This window comes from Stenella coeruleoalba (assembly GCF_951394435.1).
Source record: "Stenella coeruleoalba genome assembly, chromosome: 14".
Taxonomy (NCBI): domain Eukaryota; kingdom Metazoa; phylum Chordata; class Mammalia; order Artiodactyla; family Delphinidae; genus Stenella; species Stenella coeruleoalba.
This window is the reverse complement of record NC_137160.1, coordinates 70,403,763-70,425,934: the sequence shown is the minus strand read 5'-3', so window position 1 is coordinate 70,425,934 and position 22,172 is coordinate 70,403,763. Positions and strand designations below refer to the sequence as shown.

At 49.1% G+C, this 22,172-nt stretch overlaps 1 protein-coding gene across 1 annotated transcript in view; it reads left to right on the top strand.

Annotated features, from left to right (window-relative positions):
* Window positions 1-22,172, top strand: part of MYO18B (myosin XVIIIB) — a 221,992-nt gene that overhangs the window by 104,766 nt on the left and 95,054 nt on the right. Inside the window, exons 25-31 of the mRNA XM_079941940.1 lie at window positions 2,640-2,759; window positions 3,051-3,159; window positions 5,105-5,229; window positions 9,663-9,817; window positions 13,445-13,568; window positions 14,443-14,643; window positions 18,565-18,675. Of these exons, the coding sequence (XP_079798066.1) occupies window positions 2,640-2,759; window positions 3,051-3,159; window positions 5,105-5,229; window positions 9,663-9,817; window positions 13,445-13,568; window positions 14,443-14,643; window positions 18,565-18,675 (945 nt within the window). The remainder of the gene's footprint in view (window positions 1-2,639; window positions 2,760-3,050; window positions 3,160-5,104; window positions 5,230-9,662; window positions 9,818-13,444; window positions 13,569-14,442; window positions 14,644-18,564; window positions 18,676-22,172) is intronic.

Below are 22,172 nucleotides of genomic sequence, written 5' to 3'. Positions count from 1 at the left end.
CAGGCCCATTAGCACAAATTAGATTTCATACTGATTGGCTAAGGCAGAGGGAACACAGTTGTGTATGGGATCAGGGCTGATCTCGGGATGCGGGGCATGTTTAGGGGTGTGATCTGGGGCGCTCCTGGATTGCACTGGCCTGTAGTCGGCACCCACTGCAAGTAATCATTTTTCCAGCTTGAACGCCTTTGCACATCCATAGGCAGATCTAACCCATCTAAAGCCAGGTGAGGCCAAGATTAGGAGGCGATCCTAGCTATTTCTACGGCAGTAATTCTTCAACTTCGTGGTGCTGAAGAATCACCCTGGAGTGTGTTGAAATTCACATTCCTGGGTCCCACCTCAGAGACTTGGGTTTGGGGGATCTGAGGATCCTGAGATTTGTATTTAAACAACCGTCCAAGGTCATTGCAATGAATACTGTAGAGACGACAGTGCGAGGAATGGCAAAGGAAGCCCCACCCCAAAGGCAGCCAGGAACACGGCCAGAGAGCCCTTTCCCCTTTAACTGGCGTTCAGTACTTGGATGTGAGGGACCTGGGTCCGCTTCCACGCTGTGCTGCTCACTTGTTGTGTGACTTCCGAACACTCCCCTTAAGCCTCGTTTTTTTTGTCTGTTTATTGAAATTGGCATTTTGGCCTGAGCTGTCACTGGTATGGTCAGCAAGATGGGAGGGAAGCTGATGGGCTGGAGGAGAAAGAAAGGGGGGGGGGCATAGAATGGACAGGGCAGTCCCAGCTCAATTTATGGTTTAGGCTATTTAAAAAAGATATTTTTGGTTTGTGTTTTTCTGATTACAAAAGCGGTTTAAAAAATCACCAGTACAGAAATGCATCACAAGGAAATTGGAGTCCTCTGTGAGTCCATCGTTCGGGGGTCTGTGGCGGGGAATCCCCATTCACAGCTTGGTAGTGCCTTTTTCTGTGCAAGTACAGACAAAAATGGAAACATGCCAAACGTTCTATTTTTTTTTTTCCCCTTGGCAGTGTGACTTGGGTTTTTTTTTTTTTTTTTTAATGGCAGAACATACAGATCTGCATCCTCCTTCTTCATGGGGCAGCTGAGTGGTTTTTGAGGCCACGTGTGAACTGATAGTTTTGACGGGGCCTGGATTCCACACCAGAAGGGCCACCTCGAGTCTGTGTGAGAGCACCACACGGCCGCTCCTCGGTACCACACGCAGGGTCTGACGGGAAACTGTGGTGTTTTGACATCTTTATATGCAAGATCTATGGCATAGAATGGGATTGCCAGAGGACAGGAGACATCACCTAATTTAGTGCATTTTGTAGCTCGGGTGACCACAGCCCCAGAGAGGAAGAAACTTGTCCAGGGTCACGCAATATGTTGGTGGTTGTGTCTGAACTTGAACCCTGTACAGGGTTCTTACCTCTATTTTTTTTTCTTTTCGTTCTCTCCCTCTGGACTTGAGCCACTGCCTCACACAAGGGGTAGCCTCAGTTTCATGAGGACTCCTCTTCTGTTCAAGGTCAATTCTGTGCCTCTTGGTCTAAACTGTCCACTCATATGTTTCTCTCCTCACTTTCTTCGGCATATCCTTTAACCCAGAAGGCTGTATTTTGGAACAATAAGACCACAGAAGCGCTGACCCGTTTGGTGTTTGTTGTTGGTCGGTTATTTTGGGGGGAAAAAAAAAAGTCAGTGCAAGTGGGAATTCATTTAAAAATAAACATTTTTATTTTTAACTTTAAACGTGTCTACCTCAACTCACTGAGGTAGGATCAGAGCCCTTTGAGGATAAGCGTCTGACCCCAGATCCGCTTCTTTTTTGGACCACACCCCTAGCACACAGCTACATGATGTCCAGTTTTGATTTCTTTAAAGCAGAGCAAATGGCAAAGAAATCTGAATGCAAAAGCCTAAATTTTTTACTTCTGGTTTTTTCTTTATAGTTGTTGCACCTACACCTGTTTGACAGAATTTTAAGAAGCAACTCACTTGTATTTGTTACCTCCAAAGCATTCAACCTAGTTTTCATGGAAACTCTGCCCGGTCCCATTTTACAGGTTTATGTAATAGCTAATAGGATAGGTAATGGCGGTAAAAGTGTATGAGACATAAGCAGGTTGGGAGCACACACAGTCGATACCGGGTGAGCGTGGCTGTCACCTGGTAGGGGCAGGTGGACCCTGGGGAACCGTGCAGGTGTTTCCTGGCTGAGGGCATCCCTGGGGGGTGGGCACCCGTGAGCGTGTCTTACTGAGGGAGCCTGTTGGTTGGCCCAGTGAGATGGCTCCCTGAAGGACGGCTAAGGAGAGTTTCTACCAGAACAAGTGGTTTTTAATTGAATGCTTACTGTGTGCTGGGCCCCATGCTAAGCTTTACGTGGGTCATCTCAATCCTCACGACAATTCTCTCAGTTATCCACCCCCCGCTAAAGCCGAGAGAACTGAGTGTCCGAGAGGCGTCCTGCCTGGTTCAGAGTGTTGAGCCAGGGATTCTAACACACCTGGACCAGTAAAATTCCAGCACCCGTGCTCTTAGCCACCTTATGCTGAAGGGTTGCCTTGCGAGAAGACCCAGTGATTAGTCCAAGGGTGGTCCTGTGGAGTGTGTGTGGAGGCGGAAGGGTGTGCAGCGCCCTCAAGTAACCCTGCCTTCCCCCTCCCCCTCCCAGATTGCGGAGTTGACCGCAGAGCTGGCCGAGGAGCGCTTCAAAGGGGACGTGGCCTGCCACGTGCTGGAGAGTGAGCGGGCAGAGCGGCTGCGGGCCTCCCGGGAAGTTCAGGAGCTAAAGGCGAGTGGTCGGGAGTGCCGGGGGTGGGAGTGGCTGAGCAGAGTTGCTGGGAGAGGCGGGCCTGCCCCCCCCGAACCCCCACCGCCCCGTGCTCACATCTGGGATGCACAGGCTTACCGACTCCCACACTCGGAGTCCTGGAGGACATTTGAGTCTTCCTAAGTCTTGGCCTTGCAGGTGTCCTGGGTGAAGACTGTGCAGGGGGTAGGTGGCCAGTACTGGTTTGGGGACACCTTAGGTGAGATGGCCTCTGTCTAGCTCCAGTTTGAAACCTTGAGGCCTCTCTTCCAGAGCAAGTATGAGCAAGTCCAGAAGAATTTGGGAGAAGTGGAGAAGCAGTTGGAAGAAGCCCAGCAGAAAATTCGCTTGAATGATTTGGAAAGGAGTCGCACTGGAGGAGGTGAGCCACTGGGACCCACGGGATTAGACGCTGGTGGAAAAGCTGTCCTTTTATTCCATTCATTCACATGTACTGCGATCATGATGCTCTAGGCGCTGCATTAGGGGCTGAGACGTTGGCGGAGAGAAAGGAACAGTCCTTGCCTTCTCAGCCCAGTGGAAGACACAGGCATTAAACAGATAGTCCAGCAATATCCCAAGTAATAAATTATCAGTGTGGCAGGTGCTGTTTAGTAATAATGCAAAGAATGATTTAAAAATATACTGGTTCTGGGCTTCCCTGGTGGCGCAGTGGTTGAGAGTCCGCCTGCCGACGCGGGGGCCACGGGTTCGTGCCCCGGTCTGGGAGAGGCCACAGCAGTGAGAGGCCTGCATACCGCAAAAAAAAAAAAAAAAAGTGATGTCAGGCACTTAGCAGTTACTGAATGAATGGAGAGAGGGTGAGAGGACCCCTGAATTGCCCAACGAGAGGTATGTTCGGAGGAGCCAGGGGTTCCTGGTGGTGCCCGCCTTAGACGGTAACCTGGGGACTCGCCTCTCACGGCTGGATGGGCAGGATGACATCTTTGTCACCTCCTCTCCCCAGTCTAAATGAGTCAGCTGAGGAGGATTCCCAGCGTGCCTGTCAGCCTTTATGAAACATTGATACCATTCCTTCAGTGCCCCCAGAGAATCAATGCCCTAGAAACATCAGGGACACTCAGAGGAGCCAAGGTCGGAGGTGGTGGAGGAGAGGCAGGGCACACTTGCTTCCTGCTCTCGTTATCCTCTCCTCCTGGCTGCCCCCAGGGCAGGCGTTTTCCAGGGAGGTTAATCCACAGGAGTCTGAGGTTCTCACATACCTGAGACCCAACAAGGCAGGGTCCACGCAGGGAGTGGGGAACGTGTTGGCCCAGAACCGGCACAATTTCCCCAGGAGAACATCAGCCCCAGGTCCACCCCGACTGTGATTTATGTCTGAATGATACTCCCCGGCCATTTGTTTTCCTGTGCAAAGATATGGGCGTCGGACGATGGGGGAAATGCGCTTAGCTCATGAGCGCATTAGCTGTGCAGGCTTTCAGCTCGGGATGCTTATTCCAGGAAGCTAATCCACAAATCTTTTGTTTTTCATTATGAAAGTAACACATACTCATTACAGAAAATTTCAAAAATACAGGAAAGTTGAAAGAAGCAATAAAACACTTTAATCACACCACTGCAGTGGCACCACAGCCTCTTCTGTGAATCAAGGTGGAGTTGAAATTACTAAAGATATATGTTTTCCCACTATACATGGTTAAGTATTTAAAGAGAACCTTTTACGGTATGCGTCCAGCACTGAGCCAGACCCTGTTGTGTGTGGGTGGGTGGTTTATAGAAGAATTTTAGTTGGGCCCTGCTCTCAAGAAACTTGCAAATGCTCTTCATTTAATAGACACTTTAATTATTGCTCATTGATTTATTTGTTAAGTAATTCAACCAACAGTCGCTGATTTTATACTCTTGTCACCCAGTGTGGTAGGCCAGTAGGATGACTCCAGTTGGTGAACTTGTGTTACCATGTGGGGGGGAACGGCTGTGTGGGGGGGACTTTTCTAGAGGGTGTGGAGAAACCCGCAAATGACTAAAACAGCTCCCCTACCCTCAAAAATTATGGACTTCCCTTGGGGAAAAAAAAGGTCTTTGCACACTTGTAGAGAAATTGAACAGTGTAAAACGACCAAGCTTAAAATAGTGAGTGGTCAGTAACGTTAGACACCTGGAGGTAGTCAGGGCAGGCTGCCTGGAGGAAGTGGTTTTTAAAGCTTGGACTTAAAGTGGGATTTCCTAATCTGCAGCCTGAGGTCGAGCCTCAGGAATTCTATTAACACTGTGAAATTGTGCACAAAGAGCTAAGGCCGTGGGAGAGAACCACCCTCGTTCACTGAGCCTCCCGTCCTGGCCTCTCTGACTCTGTTAAACAGCGGATGAGTGGCAGATGCGCTTTGACTGTGCTCAGATGGAGAACGAGTTCCTCAGGAAGCGTCTCCAGCAGTCCGAGGAGAGGCTGGACTCGGAGCTGGCGTCTAGGAACGAGCTGGAGCAGAAGGTAAGGCGGTGGGGAGATAGTCTGGGTTGCAAAAGTGGCAGCGATTGGGCAGGGTCTCACCTCCCTCTTCAGGGTGTTGGCTGAACCCAGGAAGGGAGAGAGGACATCACCTGTTCTGTGCTTCTCCACCTCCACTGATGTTACACATGCAGGTCTCTATGGGATATGGGTGATAGTTTCTTTACATGCGAGCGTTCTACACTGTGGACTAAAGAACATGGAAGTGAGCTCGGGATCCCTGAGTTCCAGTTCCCTTTCTGCTCTGACCTTGTGGAAAGCACTTTTACCTTTTGGGTCTCAGGTTTCTCATCTGTAAAATGATTGTAATGTGCTCTTAAAATAGTCAAATGATATCAGCCCCCATTGCCTCTAGCCTAACCTGCCACCTCTATCTCTCGTCTAGATCAGAGCAACAGCCTCCTAACTGGTCTCATTGCTTCCAGCCTCTCCCCTCAACCACACAGCAGCCAAGGGATCTTTCAGCATCTCTTTCAGGTCGTTCTGTTATCGCAAGTTAGACTGACTGTCGCTGGGAATTGTTTGCCTGTGTGTTCTGTAAATTTTGATTGTGAGTACATCTTCCACAGGCGCCTCTCACACACCAGCCCCACGTGGTCTGCATTGTAGATGTTCCTTTTTTCCCTTTTGACTCTCGTGGTGAGATTTTATGTGTCTTTAGCTTTTTTTTTTTTATTGAGTCTATCTTATTTAAAAAATTTAAAAAACCTTTTTATTGATTTTAAATGGAGTCTTATGTTTTTGGATGTGTTCCTCTTAGAAGAAGCACTTTTGCACTTTTTCTTCTGCAGCAGCCCCCGAGGTTATGCTAAATAAATTCTGCATTTCAGATTTTTGCAGCATGTCCAAAGTGTCAGGCTGAGCTTTGAACCCACACCAGGCACAGACCTGGGGTTTTGATTTCTCACGGGAATCCCTTCTCCCTGACTGGGAGCCAGAGTGGCGGCAAGCATTCTTACCACCTTCCAGGCCATGGGTGGAGCTTTCCTTGCCCCCTGTCACATAGGTGCAGCTCTTCAGGGTCCTGGCTTAGTGCAAGCGTTTTCCTTCCAAGCTCCCACCTTCCGTGGCCCCGAGGCCTTGTCTCCTGTCTCCCTCTGGGCGTTTGAACACAGCCTCTATCGTTAGGGATATTTCTGGATCTTTCTGCTGCTCTTCTTCTCCCCCACCTTGGCTGCCATAGTGTCAGCATCTACCATGAGTGTTCTTGTTTTGTGTCCTCTGCATTTCTGACATCCTACAATTTCCCTTTTTTTCTTGAAAGTGCCGCTGGGCATTACAAATATAATGTAACCTTGTCTGGCGTATCTAGATGAAAGTAGTGTGGCCTCTGTTTCGCATTGTCTCCAGCCACCGCTAGTCTGCATTCTACCCAGTCTACACCTTAACCTGTGGTGTGCTGATAACCTGTCGCTCTAAGAACAGACCCTGATATGTAATGTTTGCCAGTTGCCGATTTCCGTGGTGTAAATTTTCCCACCATGGCCAATGTCAGGCTACCATTGTGATGTCACTGGATGTGGAACTGGGAAGGGATGTGCAGAATCAGTTTTAAGTTGGTACGGGACAGCTCCGGCACACCACTGAGTCCAACCAACTCAGTTGTTTAAGGCTCACAGGAAAATTGAGAGGAAGGTACAGAGGTTTCCCATCTACCCCCTATCCCTACACTTGCATAGCCTCCCCCATTATCAACATCCTCCACCAGAGTGGGACCTTTGTTACAGTCAGTGAACATTCATTGACCCATCACTAAAGGCTGTAGTTTGCTGTAGTTTACATTAGGGTTTACCCTACTGTCACGTATTCTGTGGGTTTGGACAAATGTGTCATGACATGTATCCATGTTATAGTTTCATACATATAGATTCAGTGCCCTGAAAATCCTCTGTGCTCCATCGGTTTACCCTCGCCCCCAACCTCTGGCAAGCACTGATGTTTTTACTGTCCCCATAGCTTCACCTTTTCCAGAATGTCACATAGTTGGAATCATACCATATGGAGCCCTTTGATATTGGCTTCTTTCACTTAGGAGTCTGCATTTGAGGTTCCTCCACATCTTTTCATTTATAGCTTGATAACTCATTTCTCTTTAGCTCTGAATAATATTCCATCATCTGGACGTATCACAGTTCATTTATCAATTCACCTACTGAAGGACATCTCAGTTGCTTCCATGTTTTGTCAGTAAATATCCATGTGCAGGTGTTTATGTGGATGTAAGCTTTCAGTGCCTTTGGGTGAATACCAAAGTACATGGTTTCTGGATCATATGGTAAGAGTATGTTGAGTTTTGTAAGAAACCATCATGCTGTCTTCCAAAGTGGCTGCACCATTTTGCATTCCCATCAGCAATGTGTAAGAGTTCCTGTTGCTCCACATCCTCGTCAGCATTTGGTGTTGTCAGTGTTCTGTATTCTAGTCATTCTAATAGGTGTGTGGTAGTATCTTGTTTTAATTTCCCTGATGACATAAGGTGTGGAACATATTTTCATATTCTTATTTGCCATCAGTAACCTTCTTTGGTGAAGTGTCTGTTAAGGTCTTTGGCCTGTTTTTATTTGAGTTGTTTGTTTTGTAATCATTGGATTTTAAGAGTTCCTTGTATATTTTGGGTAAGTTCTTTATCAGATATGTCTTTTGCAAATATTTTCTTCCTGTCAGTGGTTTTCCATTCTCTTGATAATGTCTTTTGCCGAGCAGAAATTTTTAGTTTTAATAAAGTCCAGCTTATAAATTCTTTCTTTCATGGGTTGTGCCTTTGGTGTCATATCTAAAAAGTCATTTGCCAAATCCAAGGTCATCAAGGTTTTCTCCTATGTTATCTTCCAGGAGCTTTATAGTTTTGCATTTTACATTTACGTCTGTGATCCATTTTAAGTTCATTTTTGTGTAAAATCTGTGTCTAGATTCATTTTTTTTGGCACGTGGATGACCACTTGTTTCAGCACCATTTGTCGAAAAGATTGTCTTTGCTTCACTGTATAGCATTTGCCTCTTTGTAAAAGATTGACTGACTGTATTTCTTTGGGTCTTTTTCTGGACTCTCTATTCTGTTCCATTCCCTTTTTTTTCCCCCCCTCCTTCCAAAAAGCTTTATTCTTTCTCACCTCTGGGCCTTTGCATATGCTGTTTCCTTTTCCTAGAACACTTTCTTTCCCTACCTAGATATCTCCAACTAACCTTAAGGTCTCAGCTTAAATGTCCTTCCCTCCAGAAAGTCTTCCCTGACACATTGGGTTGGGTGCCCCTGAATTATTTTTCCGATGTAAGCCTCATCATGCCGTGTTGTGATTATCTGCGTACTTCCTGGTGTCCCCATTAGAGGTTAGCACAATAAGAGTTGTCATATTTCCTGTCCTGCTATTTTATGTATATATAGATATATATCTCCTCATTGTGAGAGCAAAGTATCATGGAATCAACTTGCAGAGGTGGGCCAGGATGAGATCACACAGGATTTTATACACAGTGGAAGTGAGGCTCTCTGGAGATGGTTTTAGGGGTCACTTCCAAGCTGGACATTGTATCATGATGCTCAGAAGACATAGATAACCAGTGAGGGGCAGCCACAGGGGAACAGCCCAGTTCTTTCTATAACAAATTATAAAGTCGGGTCAGCCTCCCCAAGGAAGGAGGGATACTCATGCTACATTAAAAAGTAATAGAAGTGCAACCTTTTTCTGAGCAGCAGAATATATGAAAACATCCCATTTGCCTTCAAATACTGAATTTAGAATCACAGGCTTCATTAACTCAGCGTTTTGCTTATTTAAAGCAATTCTTTAATGAGGCCATTTCTTCAAAGCGAGTGTGCTGAGTTGCCCTCTCTCCCAGATCTAAACTAGGACATTTGGGAGGGTGTTTCCTGGAGGAGATGCAAGTGCCGTGGCTTTCCTGTTTGTTTCCAGCAGCGCGTGTCCCCGTGGAAGTCAGCCCATCTCAAGCGCCAGTTACCGCCCTGACCTTTGGAGCCTGTCTCAGGGGTTTCCTGGTCACATTTTCTCCATGTGCCGTTTGGGCTGCTTCATGGCTGATGCGCATGCGTCTCGCCGGATTATGCCCACTGATGTGGTTATCAATTATGCATAGTCCTTAAGGGGCTGTCAAGTTGAGGCAGGGCACGTAAAGGATCTGTGGGCACACTGGCAGGAGGATTATTGAGGAAAATTAAAAACCCTAAGAGAATGATAGACACTCCCGCCCCCCGTTTTATCCCTGAGCAAACTGAAGCTCAGAGAAGTAGCTTCCTCACGGTGGCACAGGTGAAAAGTGGTCAGGACAGGGTCGTTCCAGCCCCCGTACCTATTCTCTTCCCATTACACTCACACTGGAAACAGCAGCTACTTGACCTAGGAAGTAGGGGGCAGTTCGGTGCTGACAGAGGTGGCTGATTAGTTCTGCTCCTCCCACAGCTTGGGGAGCTGCAGAGTGCTTACGAGGGGGCCAGGAGGATGGCCCAGCAGCTGAAGAGGAAGTGCTACCATCTGACCTCCGACCTGCAGGACACCCACTTCCTGCTGGAGAACCAGCAGAGCCGAAACCATGAGCTAGAGAAGAAGCAGAAGAAGTGAGTCGCGTTCCACGTCATCACCTGGGTGCTGGGGTCTTCTGGGGTCTCCGGATTCTTCCAGACCCCTCCACTTCAGTCAGGGCTCTTCATCCATGGAGCCTACCATCCTTGTTCTGCTCTAATTTTCCTCTCTCTCCCCTCACACATTCCTATATGGTTCTCCCAAGAATCTAGCAAGAAATAATTCCTTTCTGTTACCCAGTCTCAGCTCTATTACCAACTGACCATGTGAGCTTGGGGAACTTTCTTGGCCCCTCTGGGCCTCCGCATCCCCACTTATCAAGTGTAGAGTTCATTGTGGAGGCCAAAGACAGCCTGGCCTGGTGGTTAGGGGTGCAAGTGCTGGTTCAAGTCCCAGCTGGGCCTCTTGCTAGTTGTGTGACCTCGGACAAGTCATTCAACCCTTCTCAGCCTGATTCTTCTCCTTAGGTGGAGCGCCTCCCTTGTGGTGAAGACTAGATGATAACAGTTGGTAGATCCCGCAGGACTAGGGTCTGGTTCCTGTTCTCACTGTTGAAAATGGTGAGGAGGCCAAAAACTTCAGTCAGTGCCCTTTTCATTTGAAGTTTAGACTCTCAGCTCACGCGAGCAGTTCTGGCAGGGACTGGGCTTTGTGCACAAACAAGATGCCAGTCTTGAATCTGCACACTGGTTCCCGTGCTTGCTTTCCTGGTCTAGGTGGGTGGAGCCTAGACCAGGAGCCCGGGTTTACACTCACAGGCCTCCTTACGTGCAACCTCAGCTTCATCCCTGGACTCCTTGGCTGTGTCCAAAGTTCTTCAGCTCACCTGGTGAGGGTAAAGGTGTGCAGGGGTCTTGTTCTGAGCCAGATAAGCCCTAATGGAAACTTCCTAGGAGGCAAATAGATGAAATACAGCCTCTTTGAGAAGGTCCAGGATAAAAATACAGAAAAACCTTGCTATGTGTGCCAGGATGTGGTTTTGCCGAGGTTGCCTATTTCCACCAGGTAGCAAGCTGAGTTATATTTCCATGCGACTGGCACAGGTCTTGAACTCGATCTGCATTAAATATTGTTTCTCTCATTCACCTTTGAGCTTTCCTGAGCTGGTTCCTTCATTTGGGGGGGAAAAGAAAGAAGCTCTTTGGGGTGTTATTAGTGCCCCCCCAGAATGAGAGAAGTTTCTTCTCCTCTTGCTGGTAGCTGACTCTGTTTCCTTCTCCACCTTCCCGTGGATGCTCTGGCTAAACCCTGTCCTTGCAGTGGGGAGAATGGCTTAGTCCCACCTTGGTCATTTCCTGGGTGACCTTGTCAAGTGACACTACCTGTGTGGGCCAGACAGTGACTGATGTTTCAGAGCCGTCCTTGGACTTCAGCAGGCCACCTGGTGCTGAAGAGTGGCTCTGACAGACCCCCATCTGTAAATTGAGAAGTGAGACTCCATCGCCCCTCAGGTTTCTGCCAGCTGTGACAGTTCTGGCCCTTATCTGTGGGTTCCACTTCCGAGAGGCCTTATGAGGGGGTTTCAGATTTCTGATGGGTGGCAGGGGCCAGGGTTCTGCCCTTGGAGTTTATGCAGCCAGAAAATTCCATCTCTCTGGTCTTCCCTGTGATCGTCCCCCTTGGACAGAATCCTTCATTCCAGGTCCTCAAGAACCTCCCCGTGATGGCCACCGGGAAAGTCGCCATTTCATCATACTTACATTTCTTCTTCTTAAGACTTACCTGCCCTGTCATGCTCTGTACTCCATTACCGTATCTCAGCAGAAGTTAATTTATGTTTTGATGCTCATTGCAAATAGCAGCCATTACCTTTCTAGGTGGGCTGGCACTTTAGCAGGGAGCCCAGAAGGGAGTAGAGGTCTCTGTCTAACGGTGGAGATTCAGGCAGAATGCCTATAGTGAGGGAGAGATCTAGAAGCTAGTGTTACTCTCTCCCACCTCTTTAAGCTTGATCGAAGTGTAGATGCAGCTGCCTCCTTAGTTTGCTGGGCTCTGGAGGCAGTGATGTCTCCGTGCTGATAGAGTTCCCTGCCCCACCTTGGCTTCTAAGTTCAGAGTGGCCCAGAACGGCTCCATTTGAGTTTGGCTTCTTGTTGCCATGGTTACTCATGGGTCACAGAGCTCAGTTCCGAGGGCTGATGGAGCTCCCCGGCTGCTTCCACAGGGAAAAGGCCTGTGCTGGAGCCACGGGAGGTTGGACCCCCAGCCCGCTCCTAGTGGGGTGAAGGGTGTGAGTCCCTCTGGCCTCAGGCAGTTCGTCGGTCAGTGCGTTCCAAAAGTTAGGGTCTGTTGGAGGCCTTCTTAGGCATCAGGTGGCCCAGTAAGGACTCCTTTAAGACATCCATCACTGTCTGGCCCCCAGTGTCTTTCCTTCCTGTTCCAGGGCGTGAACAGGTAGATGGGGGACCAGCTACATCAGCAGAGAAGCTGGCTCAAACCCACTTTGGGATTGTGGCTGAATCACTCACCTCTCTGAACTTCAGCTTTCTCTTGTATGAAATGGTTATAATGTGTTTCTTACTGAATTGTTACAAGGACCCCATGGATCCCAGCTCAGAGCCCGGCACTTTGGGACTGCTGGACCATTATCATCATCACAGTGTGGCCATTTCAGAGGCAGCCAATAGTGCCTCTTGAATGATGTCACCAACAGCCAATCAGAAAGCCTCTGGGCCCTTCCAACAGTAGGCCCCCCTCATATGACCTATAGTTGGCTCTTTCAGGAGTCTTGAGGCTTTGAATGACCATCCAAGGGGCATTGGATAATCTTGTAACAAGGGAGATCTTCTTCTCACCAAGGACAAAATCCCATGCCCAGTTCAGCCATTCTGGCCACACCCAGTTCCCTGGAGCACGTGGCCTTTCTGTGTGGGCTGAGGGCAAGTGACCAAAGTCACATCTTATTGAGGCTTATCAGAGCCTCTGCCAGTTTCCTCGCCTGTGATAGGGACAGAGGCTGATGAGTGGAATGATGTCCAGTCCAGGAAGCGCTTCCCACCTAGTGGTCACCATCGTGGAGGGGCAGGTGCGCTCCAAAGTAGGTACTTCCTGATTCCCCAACGGCCCCCATAGGACTGTCCAGTCTCTGTGTGTTCTGCTTAGGAACCAAATGAAGACAAGATGGTATGTATAACTGTCCAGCGTTCTATCAGTAATAACCGTGCTCTAATATGGCTAATGAGTGCACGAGCCCCACAGTATCATGCACAATATGAAATGTTGAATATCCCTTGTTTGTGCCGATAAGTACATTCATGGACCAGTCAATGGATATTAGATGCCAAACCTGGGCCTTGTAGAATTAAAGGTCCTTGGCGTATGTCAGCAAACCTGATAGGTTAGTTTTTTCTGTATATCTATATGTTTTTTGTTCTTATTCTCTATTTGTATAGTTTTATTCTATTTTTATTTTTGTGTATATGTTTTTATCACATTTTAAATAAGTGTCCGGTATTTTTGTGGAAACTATAAACCCTCAGCGTTGCCCTCTGGTGTTCAGGATTCCTACCCCACATCCACAAACCCTCTATCATTTAATTCTCTTTCTGTCCCTAGCGGTTCTCAGCAAGCTAACTGCCTCCCTCCAGCACCCGCCTTCCCTCCCCCACCCCCGGCCCAGGCACACCCGCCTCGGGGCCGTGACCCACGTTCTGCTCTGACAGGTTTGACACGCAGCTGGCCCAGGCCCTGGGAGAGTCCGTGTTTGAGAAGGGCCTCCGAGAGAAAGTCGCCCAGGAGAACACCAGCGTCCGGTGCGAGCTGGGCAAGCTTCAGCAGCAGCTGAAGGTGAGGGGCGGGGGCACAGCGCCCCCTGGCTCTTGGTTGCTGGGTCTCAGGAAACCCCTCCCTCGCACGCCTGCAGCAGATGGTGCGGGGCGAGAGCTCTGCGTGTGGCCGTCCTGGTCGGCCAGTGCCGGCGGCGTCACTGGAGCCCAGCGCGCCTGAATCAGCAAAGCGTGGGTGGCAGGTGATGGATAAGCAGGCCTCCCTAGCTCCACGTCCCTCGGGATCTTGCTCCAGTCACCTGCCTGCCTTCCGAGCTGCCCACCTGGGAGCGGGGAGAGGCGTGCTCAGGATGAGTTAGCTCTAGACCCAGCTAGGGGCAGTGCCCTGTCCCCTGCAGGTGCCAGTGCAGAGGGATTTGATTAAAATATGACGCAGGCACCTCCCTCAGCTGCTCCTCAAGGCCTGCTGTGGCTCCCTGTTACTCTGGGAGAACCTCTGCACCTCTTAGCCTGGCGGGCAGCTCCTTCATGATGTAGCCCAAACTTCTTTCACCCTGGAGCTGACTTTCTAACCTGGAAGAGTCATGCCTGGCCACTTGGCTTCCCTGCTCCAACATCTCAGGCCCACCCTTGGCAGGTACACAGCTTTCAAATGGGGCAAACACCTCCTGTTTGTGCTTTGAGGTCTAGCTCTAGGGGCAAGGGCGCTGCTTCCCACAAACTCCCCACCCCAGCCTGTCTGAGCTGTGCCAGGGAGGGGCCCTTGGTGTCCTACAGGGGGCGCGGCGGGGGGCCGCGAGATCCAGGTGGAGATGGCAGTGGAGATGACATGCACTGAACAGTGGAAAGCGCCCTCCCGCAGGTTGTAGAGGTGTCCCGGGGGAGCAGGAGTATGGTCACGTGACTTCGGATCTCTGCCCACCTTGTCTCTGTAGGGAAAGGAGCAAGAAACCTTGCAGCTGAAGCAGGAGGTGGAGATGCTGCAGGCCCAGAAGCAGGAGCTGCTGGGGTCACCCTCTCTGGCGGAGAATTGCATTGCGGGCTTGAAGGAGAGGCTCTGGAAGCTGGAATCCAGCGCCCTCGAGCAAGAGAAAATCCACACCCAGCAGGAAAACACCATCAAGCAGCTGGAGCAGGTAGGAAGGTCCTGTCCGGGGCGATGCCCTGCCCCATGCTGACTCCAGTGCAGAAGGCTGTTGTCAAAATACGACATAAGCGCCTCACTCAACTGCTCGTCATCCTTCTGTGGCTCCCTAGTACCCCAGAGCACCTCAGCCCCCTAGGTCTGACGTTCAGACCTTTCATGATGTAGCCCCCCTCCTGCCATCCTGCAAGCGTCAGTGTCAGCTCCTCCGAGAAGCTTGCCCTGGTCTCCTTCTTGCAAACAACCCCACCTCCACGCCGCTCCTTAGCCATTTGGTTCTCCTTCATAGCACCTGCCATCATATGCCATAGTGCTTTAAAAAGTGTGCTCAGTGCTTCTCTCCCCCATTAGGATATAAGCTTCAGGGAAACAGGAGGACGTTTTGGTTGATCTCGCTTATCAGGGCATCCCCAGAGCCTGGAATGAGGCCGGTGCATAGTTGGTACTCATTAAATAACTGTTGACCCAATATCTGGTGTTTATTGAGCGCTGTCTGTGTACCAGACTCAGCCCTAAGCTCTCCTCACATCTCACCTCATCAATCTCCACAAGAAATTTATATGCTGAGATATTAGTATTACCCTACTTTATGGATGTGGAAACTGAGGCTCAGGGACGGGATTTGGAGCCTGCGCCATCTGACTCCACAGCGCCTCGGCTACCTGTGCTGTGCACAGCCTCCAGGGAGATGGGAGCCCCGATCTTTGGAAAATGCAAAATAACTGAGGGGAATAAGGCAGGAATCCAATTCTCTTGTACCAGCCCCCTCAACGAAGCACCTGAGGAATATTTTGTCGGCTTGTTTGTTTATATGCCAACTCATTCCCCAAAGAATTCGAGGCAGCTTATAAGATGTATGCATAATAAAACAGAAAAATAAATAAAACAAGCCAAACCAGAAAAACACAAATTAAAACCGGTGCTAAGGAACGGTGGGGTGGTCAATTAATAAGCAGACACGCAGAACATACGATCTTACACACTTAATAGGTTTAGCTCTAAAATTCCTGGTGGCCAGAGGGAAAAAGGAAATGTGAGTTCCATGCTTTTTTTATCATCCCCAAGATAAAAACAAGCTGGGCTTTCAAGGGGAAGCAAGGCTTTTCTTGATGCTTAGTTCTAAAAAAATTTCTCATGTGAGATTTCATAAGGGGTAATTATGTTGAAATGGTTTTAAGGTTGGAACTCCTTTTTCAAGAACATCTGACCAGGCAGCATGAATACGTAAAAGCAAATAAACTGAGCTGCTCTGGTGAAGTGGGGTGAGGGAGTGGGGGCGGTCGGGGGGAGGCTGGGGTGCTGGCCCTTGCTTCTCACTTATCCCCCCTCCATTGGGATGGAGTCTGCTGAGTATTGAGACATGGATGTGGCAGGCGTGGAGGGACAGTCTGGAGTGGTTCAGAAAACAGCATCTTTACTCAGTCAAACCCATATTTATTAAGCACCTACTGTGTGCCAGGCACAGGGTGGATGCTAGGGACGCAGCTGTAAGCAAGACGAATGTGGTCTCCACTCTGCTGAAGGTTATAGTTATGCTGAGTGTTATGGGAAGGTTTAACTTGCAGAATCTGGTTTGGGGAGCAGGTTTGGAACAGTCAGGGAAGACTTCCTGGAGGAAGTGATATTTACTGAAGCTGAAAGCTGAAGGATGAGTCTGAGGTGGCTGACGAGGAGAGTTCCAGGCAGGGGGAACAGCCACTGCAAAGGCCTCGAGGCAGGGGAGTCACGTGGCATTTAAGGAACTGCGAGATGATCACATGCAGATGGGGTCTGTGTGATGTTAGGCGAGCCCCCTGTTTTCTCTAGATTTTAGTCTCCTCATCTGTACAATGAAGTCGGAGCCTTGTCAACCCCCTAGCCTCCCCCCAACCCCAGCTGTGAATCTGTGAAGGTTCGTGAAGGAGGTGGGATATCTGTGCAGGTTGTTCTGGGACGTAGAGGGTGGAACAGTGTCACAAAGCAACCCAGAGTCAAGAGTAGAGTGAGCACTTTGGAAAGTTGTGTTACCTCTTGAAAATGCCACCAGGGGACCACTCGGTGCTCGGAAGCAGAAATGTGCTACGGTGACCTCAGGGACCCGAGGCTGAATGCAGCTTCCCAGTACCCCCCGTCAGCTTACACAGGAGGCGAAGCTGACTCAACCCTTTCATCCATCTTCAGCTTCACCCATCACCTCACACTGCACTGGGCTGTTGTAGACATCCAGGAGATATTTACTGATTACAACATAGCACTTTTTCCAGGAAATTTTATGTTAACTCATATAAGCTTGACATAAATGGTACTGCAGATGTCAGGAGTGTCCAAGAGGCTAGGAAAAAAATGAAAAAGAAATATTACGTTTACTTGCTTTAAATGCTCCTCATTTTGGATTACCTTCCCATGACCTCTGTCATTTTAAAGGAGGCAGGGAAGGAAGTTGGCATTTAAAGCGAGCCTGCTTTCTGCCGGGAACTACAACAGGGGCTCTGATGCACACCATTCTTCTTCCTCTTCGCCACAGTCCTATGTAGTAGAGAATATCAATGTTGGGAAAGACCACAGTTGTCTTTTTTCGACTGCATGTCCATGTTAGAGAGGCAGCAATTGTAGCCTCATGAAAGCTTGCTGTGAGGTGCCAGGGCAGAGTAGCAAATGGTCAGGACGTTGTAGTTTCTACAGTCTGCCCCTCTGCACTGGTGGGTTCCATGCTGCCCCATGACCAACAGCATTGAAGAGGATAGATCAATGAAAGCTTGACAGTATAGGTTCCTGAGGCCCGTATCCTGGAGATTCTGACCCAATAGGTCTAGAGTGAAGCCCTGGAATTGACATTTTTTTTAAAAAAGGCACCAGGTAATTCTAATATGCCACAAAACTTGACACGCAAGAGCTTGGATCAGTCTCTGAATTATGCAAATCAAGAAAGTAAACTCTTGAACTAGAATTGGGTCCCATGCCTTCTGCGTCCAGTTCTAGAGCCTTTATGTAAGGTGGCACGGCGTAAACATCACACGCAGCTCTTCTCCTGCCCTGAGCAGGTGGTGGAGGCTCTCACTGAAAAGCCTCATCTCCTTAATGGGAACACAGTTCTTGGTTATGTCAGGCTTCTGGGAAGGGAGGGGCCAATCCTTACTCTGTTTTCAAAATAATGGGGAAAGAAAACGTAATCTTTTTGTGCCAGGCGTTGTGCTACGTGTTTTATATGTCATCTCATCTAACTATCACAAATGTATCTTAAGAAGGCTGTTTTCCACAGAGCAAGGTAACTAATCAGAGGCAAAGTGAATTGTCAAGGTAGCATCTTGGGCAAGTCATCTCCCTCTCCAGGGTTTCCTGTCTTCATAAGTAAACTTTTTTTTAATTTTTTTTTTGCGGTACGCGGGCCTCTCACTGTTGTGGCCTCTCCCGTTGCGGAGCACAGGCTCCAGTCACGCAGGCACAGCGACCATGGCTCATGGGCCCAGCCGCTCCGCGGCATGCGGGATCTTCCCGGACCGGGGCACGAACCCGTGTCCCCTGCATCGGCAGGCGGACTCTCAACCACTGCGCCACCAGGGAAGCCCCATAAGTAAACTTTTATTCTACCATCCATTCACCCACCTATCCGCCCATCTAGAAGAACTTCCCTGATGCCTGCTCCAGGGATGACAAATTTGTTTCATCCTGAGAGTGTTGAGAAGGATTCCAAAATGATATCTAAACGCAGTGGCAAAGAGTATGATTGATTAGTGACGTTATGACCACAGAAGGGATAGAGGCAGTGTTTGGGCTATTTACCTACCATTTCTGACCTCCCTGGGTGCCTGGGGCGAGGTGGGGGGGATGACTTGACTCTCATCCATGCGGTCCCAAAATGAAAAATGCAGCCGAAATGCTAAGGACGACGTGGATGGTGTGGGCCACCCTCACGCGCTGTCCTTGCCGCCCCCAGCTCCGCCAGCGGTTTGAGCTGGAGATTGAGCGGATGAAGCAGATGCACCAGAAGGACCGAGAGGACACGGAGGAGGAGATGGAGGACATCCGCCAGTCCTGCCAGAAGCGGGTATGTGAGCCACGAGCACAGCTGTGTCCTGGGGTCCCGGCAGGGTCAGCCTGGGTGCGTCATCCGTAGAGTGAGGGGAATCCCAGGGCCTGGGGACAGTCCCTTCAACCACCTGAGACCTTAGCTTCCCCAGTGCTTTCAAGGGTGCTGGAGCAGACGTACCTGTCCTAACTACGATCCTCGGAAACTGTCTAGCATCATCACCCCAAGATTTCTCCCAAGAGCCCACAGTGCCATGTGACTGATGCTTTGGGTAAGGATTTATATGTTTCAAGAAAGGGACCAGTCCCTTCTGGCTATTTGCCTGGCAAATCATTTCTTACATTTTATCCAAGCTCTTTGCAGACATTTCAGACAGTGTGTAAGAAGGCAGTAAACCCTTGAAATCTTACCACCAAGGCACCATCATTATTACTATTTTTAAATGTTCTTTCTCTCTTTCATTGTACCCACACATGCATATTTGTAGAGAGATCGTTTTACCTAAATGGGGTCATGCTGCTGTTTTCACTCGAAGTTTGTCCTGGGCCTCCTCTCATGTCAGTAAATGCAGATCTAATGTACATGTTTAATGGCTTATAAAAGTATTCCACCTTAGGCGTGTGCTCTCATTAATTCTCTTGTCATTGGACATTTAGGGTTTTCTGTTTTTATGGCCAGTGCTGAGACAGACCTCCTTACAGATGCATGCACTGATGTGAGTGTGAGATGAATCTTTAAAATGCAATTGCTGAGAAGCTTTGGGTTACGCCTCATTTGACAGGTTTTGTCTGGGTAGGGTTTCTGTGGGCCTTTCATAGCCTTGGGTACATTGTGAATCTCCAAGAAGGGGCCGAGTAGCATTTCCCAAGGTTGACTCCGATTATTAGTTCCCTAAGCAGAGTCTCTACAGAGACCTCCAAACTGCAGGGCCTGAGAGCATGGGTGCTGGAACTCATAGACTCTTGGTTTGAATCTTTGCCCTTCCTGCTCCCAACTCCATCAGCTATCAGCTGTGGGGCGTTGGAGAAATCACGTAACCTTGCTAATAAGCCTCACTTCTCTCATCCGTAAAATAGGATAATGATGGCCCCCTGCAGGGTAACAGGGAAGATTCAAGGAGATCACAGATGTGGAACTATTGAACAGAGTTTTGTAATGTAACCCTTGATGGTTGGAAACTTACGAGCAATACCGTGTGTGTGTGGATTTTCAGGTAGCTGATCCTTCCAGAGGAACCAGGGAACAAACCTGGTGGTTGCCTTGCTCTTGGGTGTGACTAATCCATCCAAGAGAAGGAGGGTTCAGACACTTGGTGCTCTGCAGATCCCCCCAAGAGCATCCTCCTGGGCGGGGCTGGAGGAGGCCTCAGTGGGGTCAGGACCTCGGCGGAGACGGGACTCTAGTGAGGAAGTCCTGGGCAGATGGGGTCTCCTCGGCACCCTGTCATCGCCCCGGGCGGGGAGGGGAGTAAGTAAGAACTGAGCCCCTCTCCACTCCCAGTGGTTGGTGCTGCTGCATCTGCTGCCCTTCCTGCTCCTCAAATACTCCTTTTGGGGCCCCTCTGGGGGTTTACATGGATCATCCCGAGGGGCCAAGTGCATTCCCCCCAGAACTCCCCAGAGTTGGAAAAGAAGAGTCATAGATTTTAGGTTCAACCAGACCTGTGTGCCCTTGAGTAAGTCTTGTAACTTCCCTAAGACTCAGTTTTCTCATCTACAAAATGGGAGCAATAAGAGAAAATGTTCTACCTTACCTACGCTGTTGTGAGAATAAGATGAAAGAATGGCAGATGCCTTATAAACTGTAAAGTGCTGGGAGTTATCATGGAGGGGCGAATTTCTGCTTATTTTCCATTGGGAGAAATGAATGAGATTCTTTGAATACCCAGTGGGAGAAATGAATGAGATTCTTTGAATACCCAGTGGGCACCATGTTTCAGGCTGGGTTCTTTACGTCTGTCAACTTATTTAATTCTCATAAGCACTCTGTAAGGTTTATAGTCCTGGTTCTACAGATGAGGAAACTAGAGTCCCAAAGGTGAAGGGTCTTCCCCAGGGTTACCTCACTGGGAAGTAAACGAGCTCGGACTTGAGCTTAGGTCTGTCTGACTCCAAAGCCCAATCTCTTAACCAAAATAACTAGATTTTAAAAGTTTTTTTTTTAGGGGCTTCCCTGGTGGCGCAGTGGTTGAGAGCCCGCCTGCCGATGCAGGGGACACGGGTTCGTGCCCCGGTCTGGGAGGATCCCACATGCTGTGGAGCGGCTGGGCCCGTGAGCCACGGCCGCTGAGCGTGCGCGTCCGGAGCCTGTGCTCCACAGCAGGAGAGGCCACAGCAGTGAGAGGCCCGTGTACCGCAAAAAAAAAAAAAAAAGTTTTTTAATTCTGCAAATGTTTGGACTATGGAAGGCCAGTTAGAAAGCACTTGATAGAAGTCAGCCTTGGGCAGTGCTGCATCCTTTAGCACTTCCTGCACATGAACTCACCAAAGGCTCTGATAAGTACTGCATGGAAGACCCTATTAACTCAGTGGCTCCCACACTTATTCTAGCATGGACTTCCCTCCCTTCCCACCACACACACACAGTATACGTGTGAACGCTATGTGGAAATGTTCTACAGAACACACTCCAGAAAACTTTGCCTTGCTTAATGCGTAATTTTTATTGTATATTTTCCAAAACGAGTTTCACTTTTGCAGTCTTCATTTTAAGCAGGTGTGAGCAGAGTGCTTTGTGTCTCTCACTCTTAAAAGAAAATTTTGAAACAAACTTTCTTCTGAAATGACCATCCATCAGTACTTTTTTTCTCTATGTGGGTCAGGAGATGGAAGCCCCCAGTCCCTGCCCGTGTGCCCTCAGGTGAAAGGAGCACAATTTCTAGTGCATTCCAAGAGTGCCTCAGAGCATCATGAGTGCCCTGAGCCAGGACCCTGATGAGTTGGAGATGTGACCCAGACAGACCCTCCTGAGGCTTTTCCATGGACAGATTTATAAAGGGGGAGGGGGAGGTCAGAGAAAGGTGTTTTTCTCCTATGACAGATACTAACATTAACTGCACATCTAGTGACTGCTCTGCTCAGTCTGTCTCTCACCATGGCAGGAAATCAATCGTTAGAGACCTGGGTGGGAATGCTGATGGCTGTCTGGTGTGGCACAAGAGCTGGGGCCAGGAGACAGAATGCTGACTGTTCTCAGCAGCAGTTGATGTAGGAGTCTATGCTTCAGGACCGCTCTCTGACTCAGTTTTCCCATCTGTGAAAGAAGTCATTGAGAGCACAGGATGGAGAAAGGAGGAAGGGGTGAGACAACACACATGAGAGAGTCTGGTGCAGAAGAGGATGTGCAAAGCACCGTTATAGTGGGGTGTCCACTTTAGCAGGGAGTGCCTGCCATTGCTGGGTGATTACCGAGAAATCAGAGCCAATTGTAAACTAAATGAGCTGCTTGTAGCCAAAGGTCTTAGTCAGTTTGGGCTGCTATAACAGAATATCATAGACTGGGGTCTTGGGGTGGGG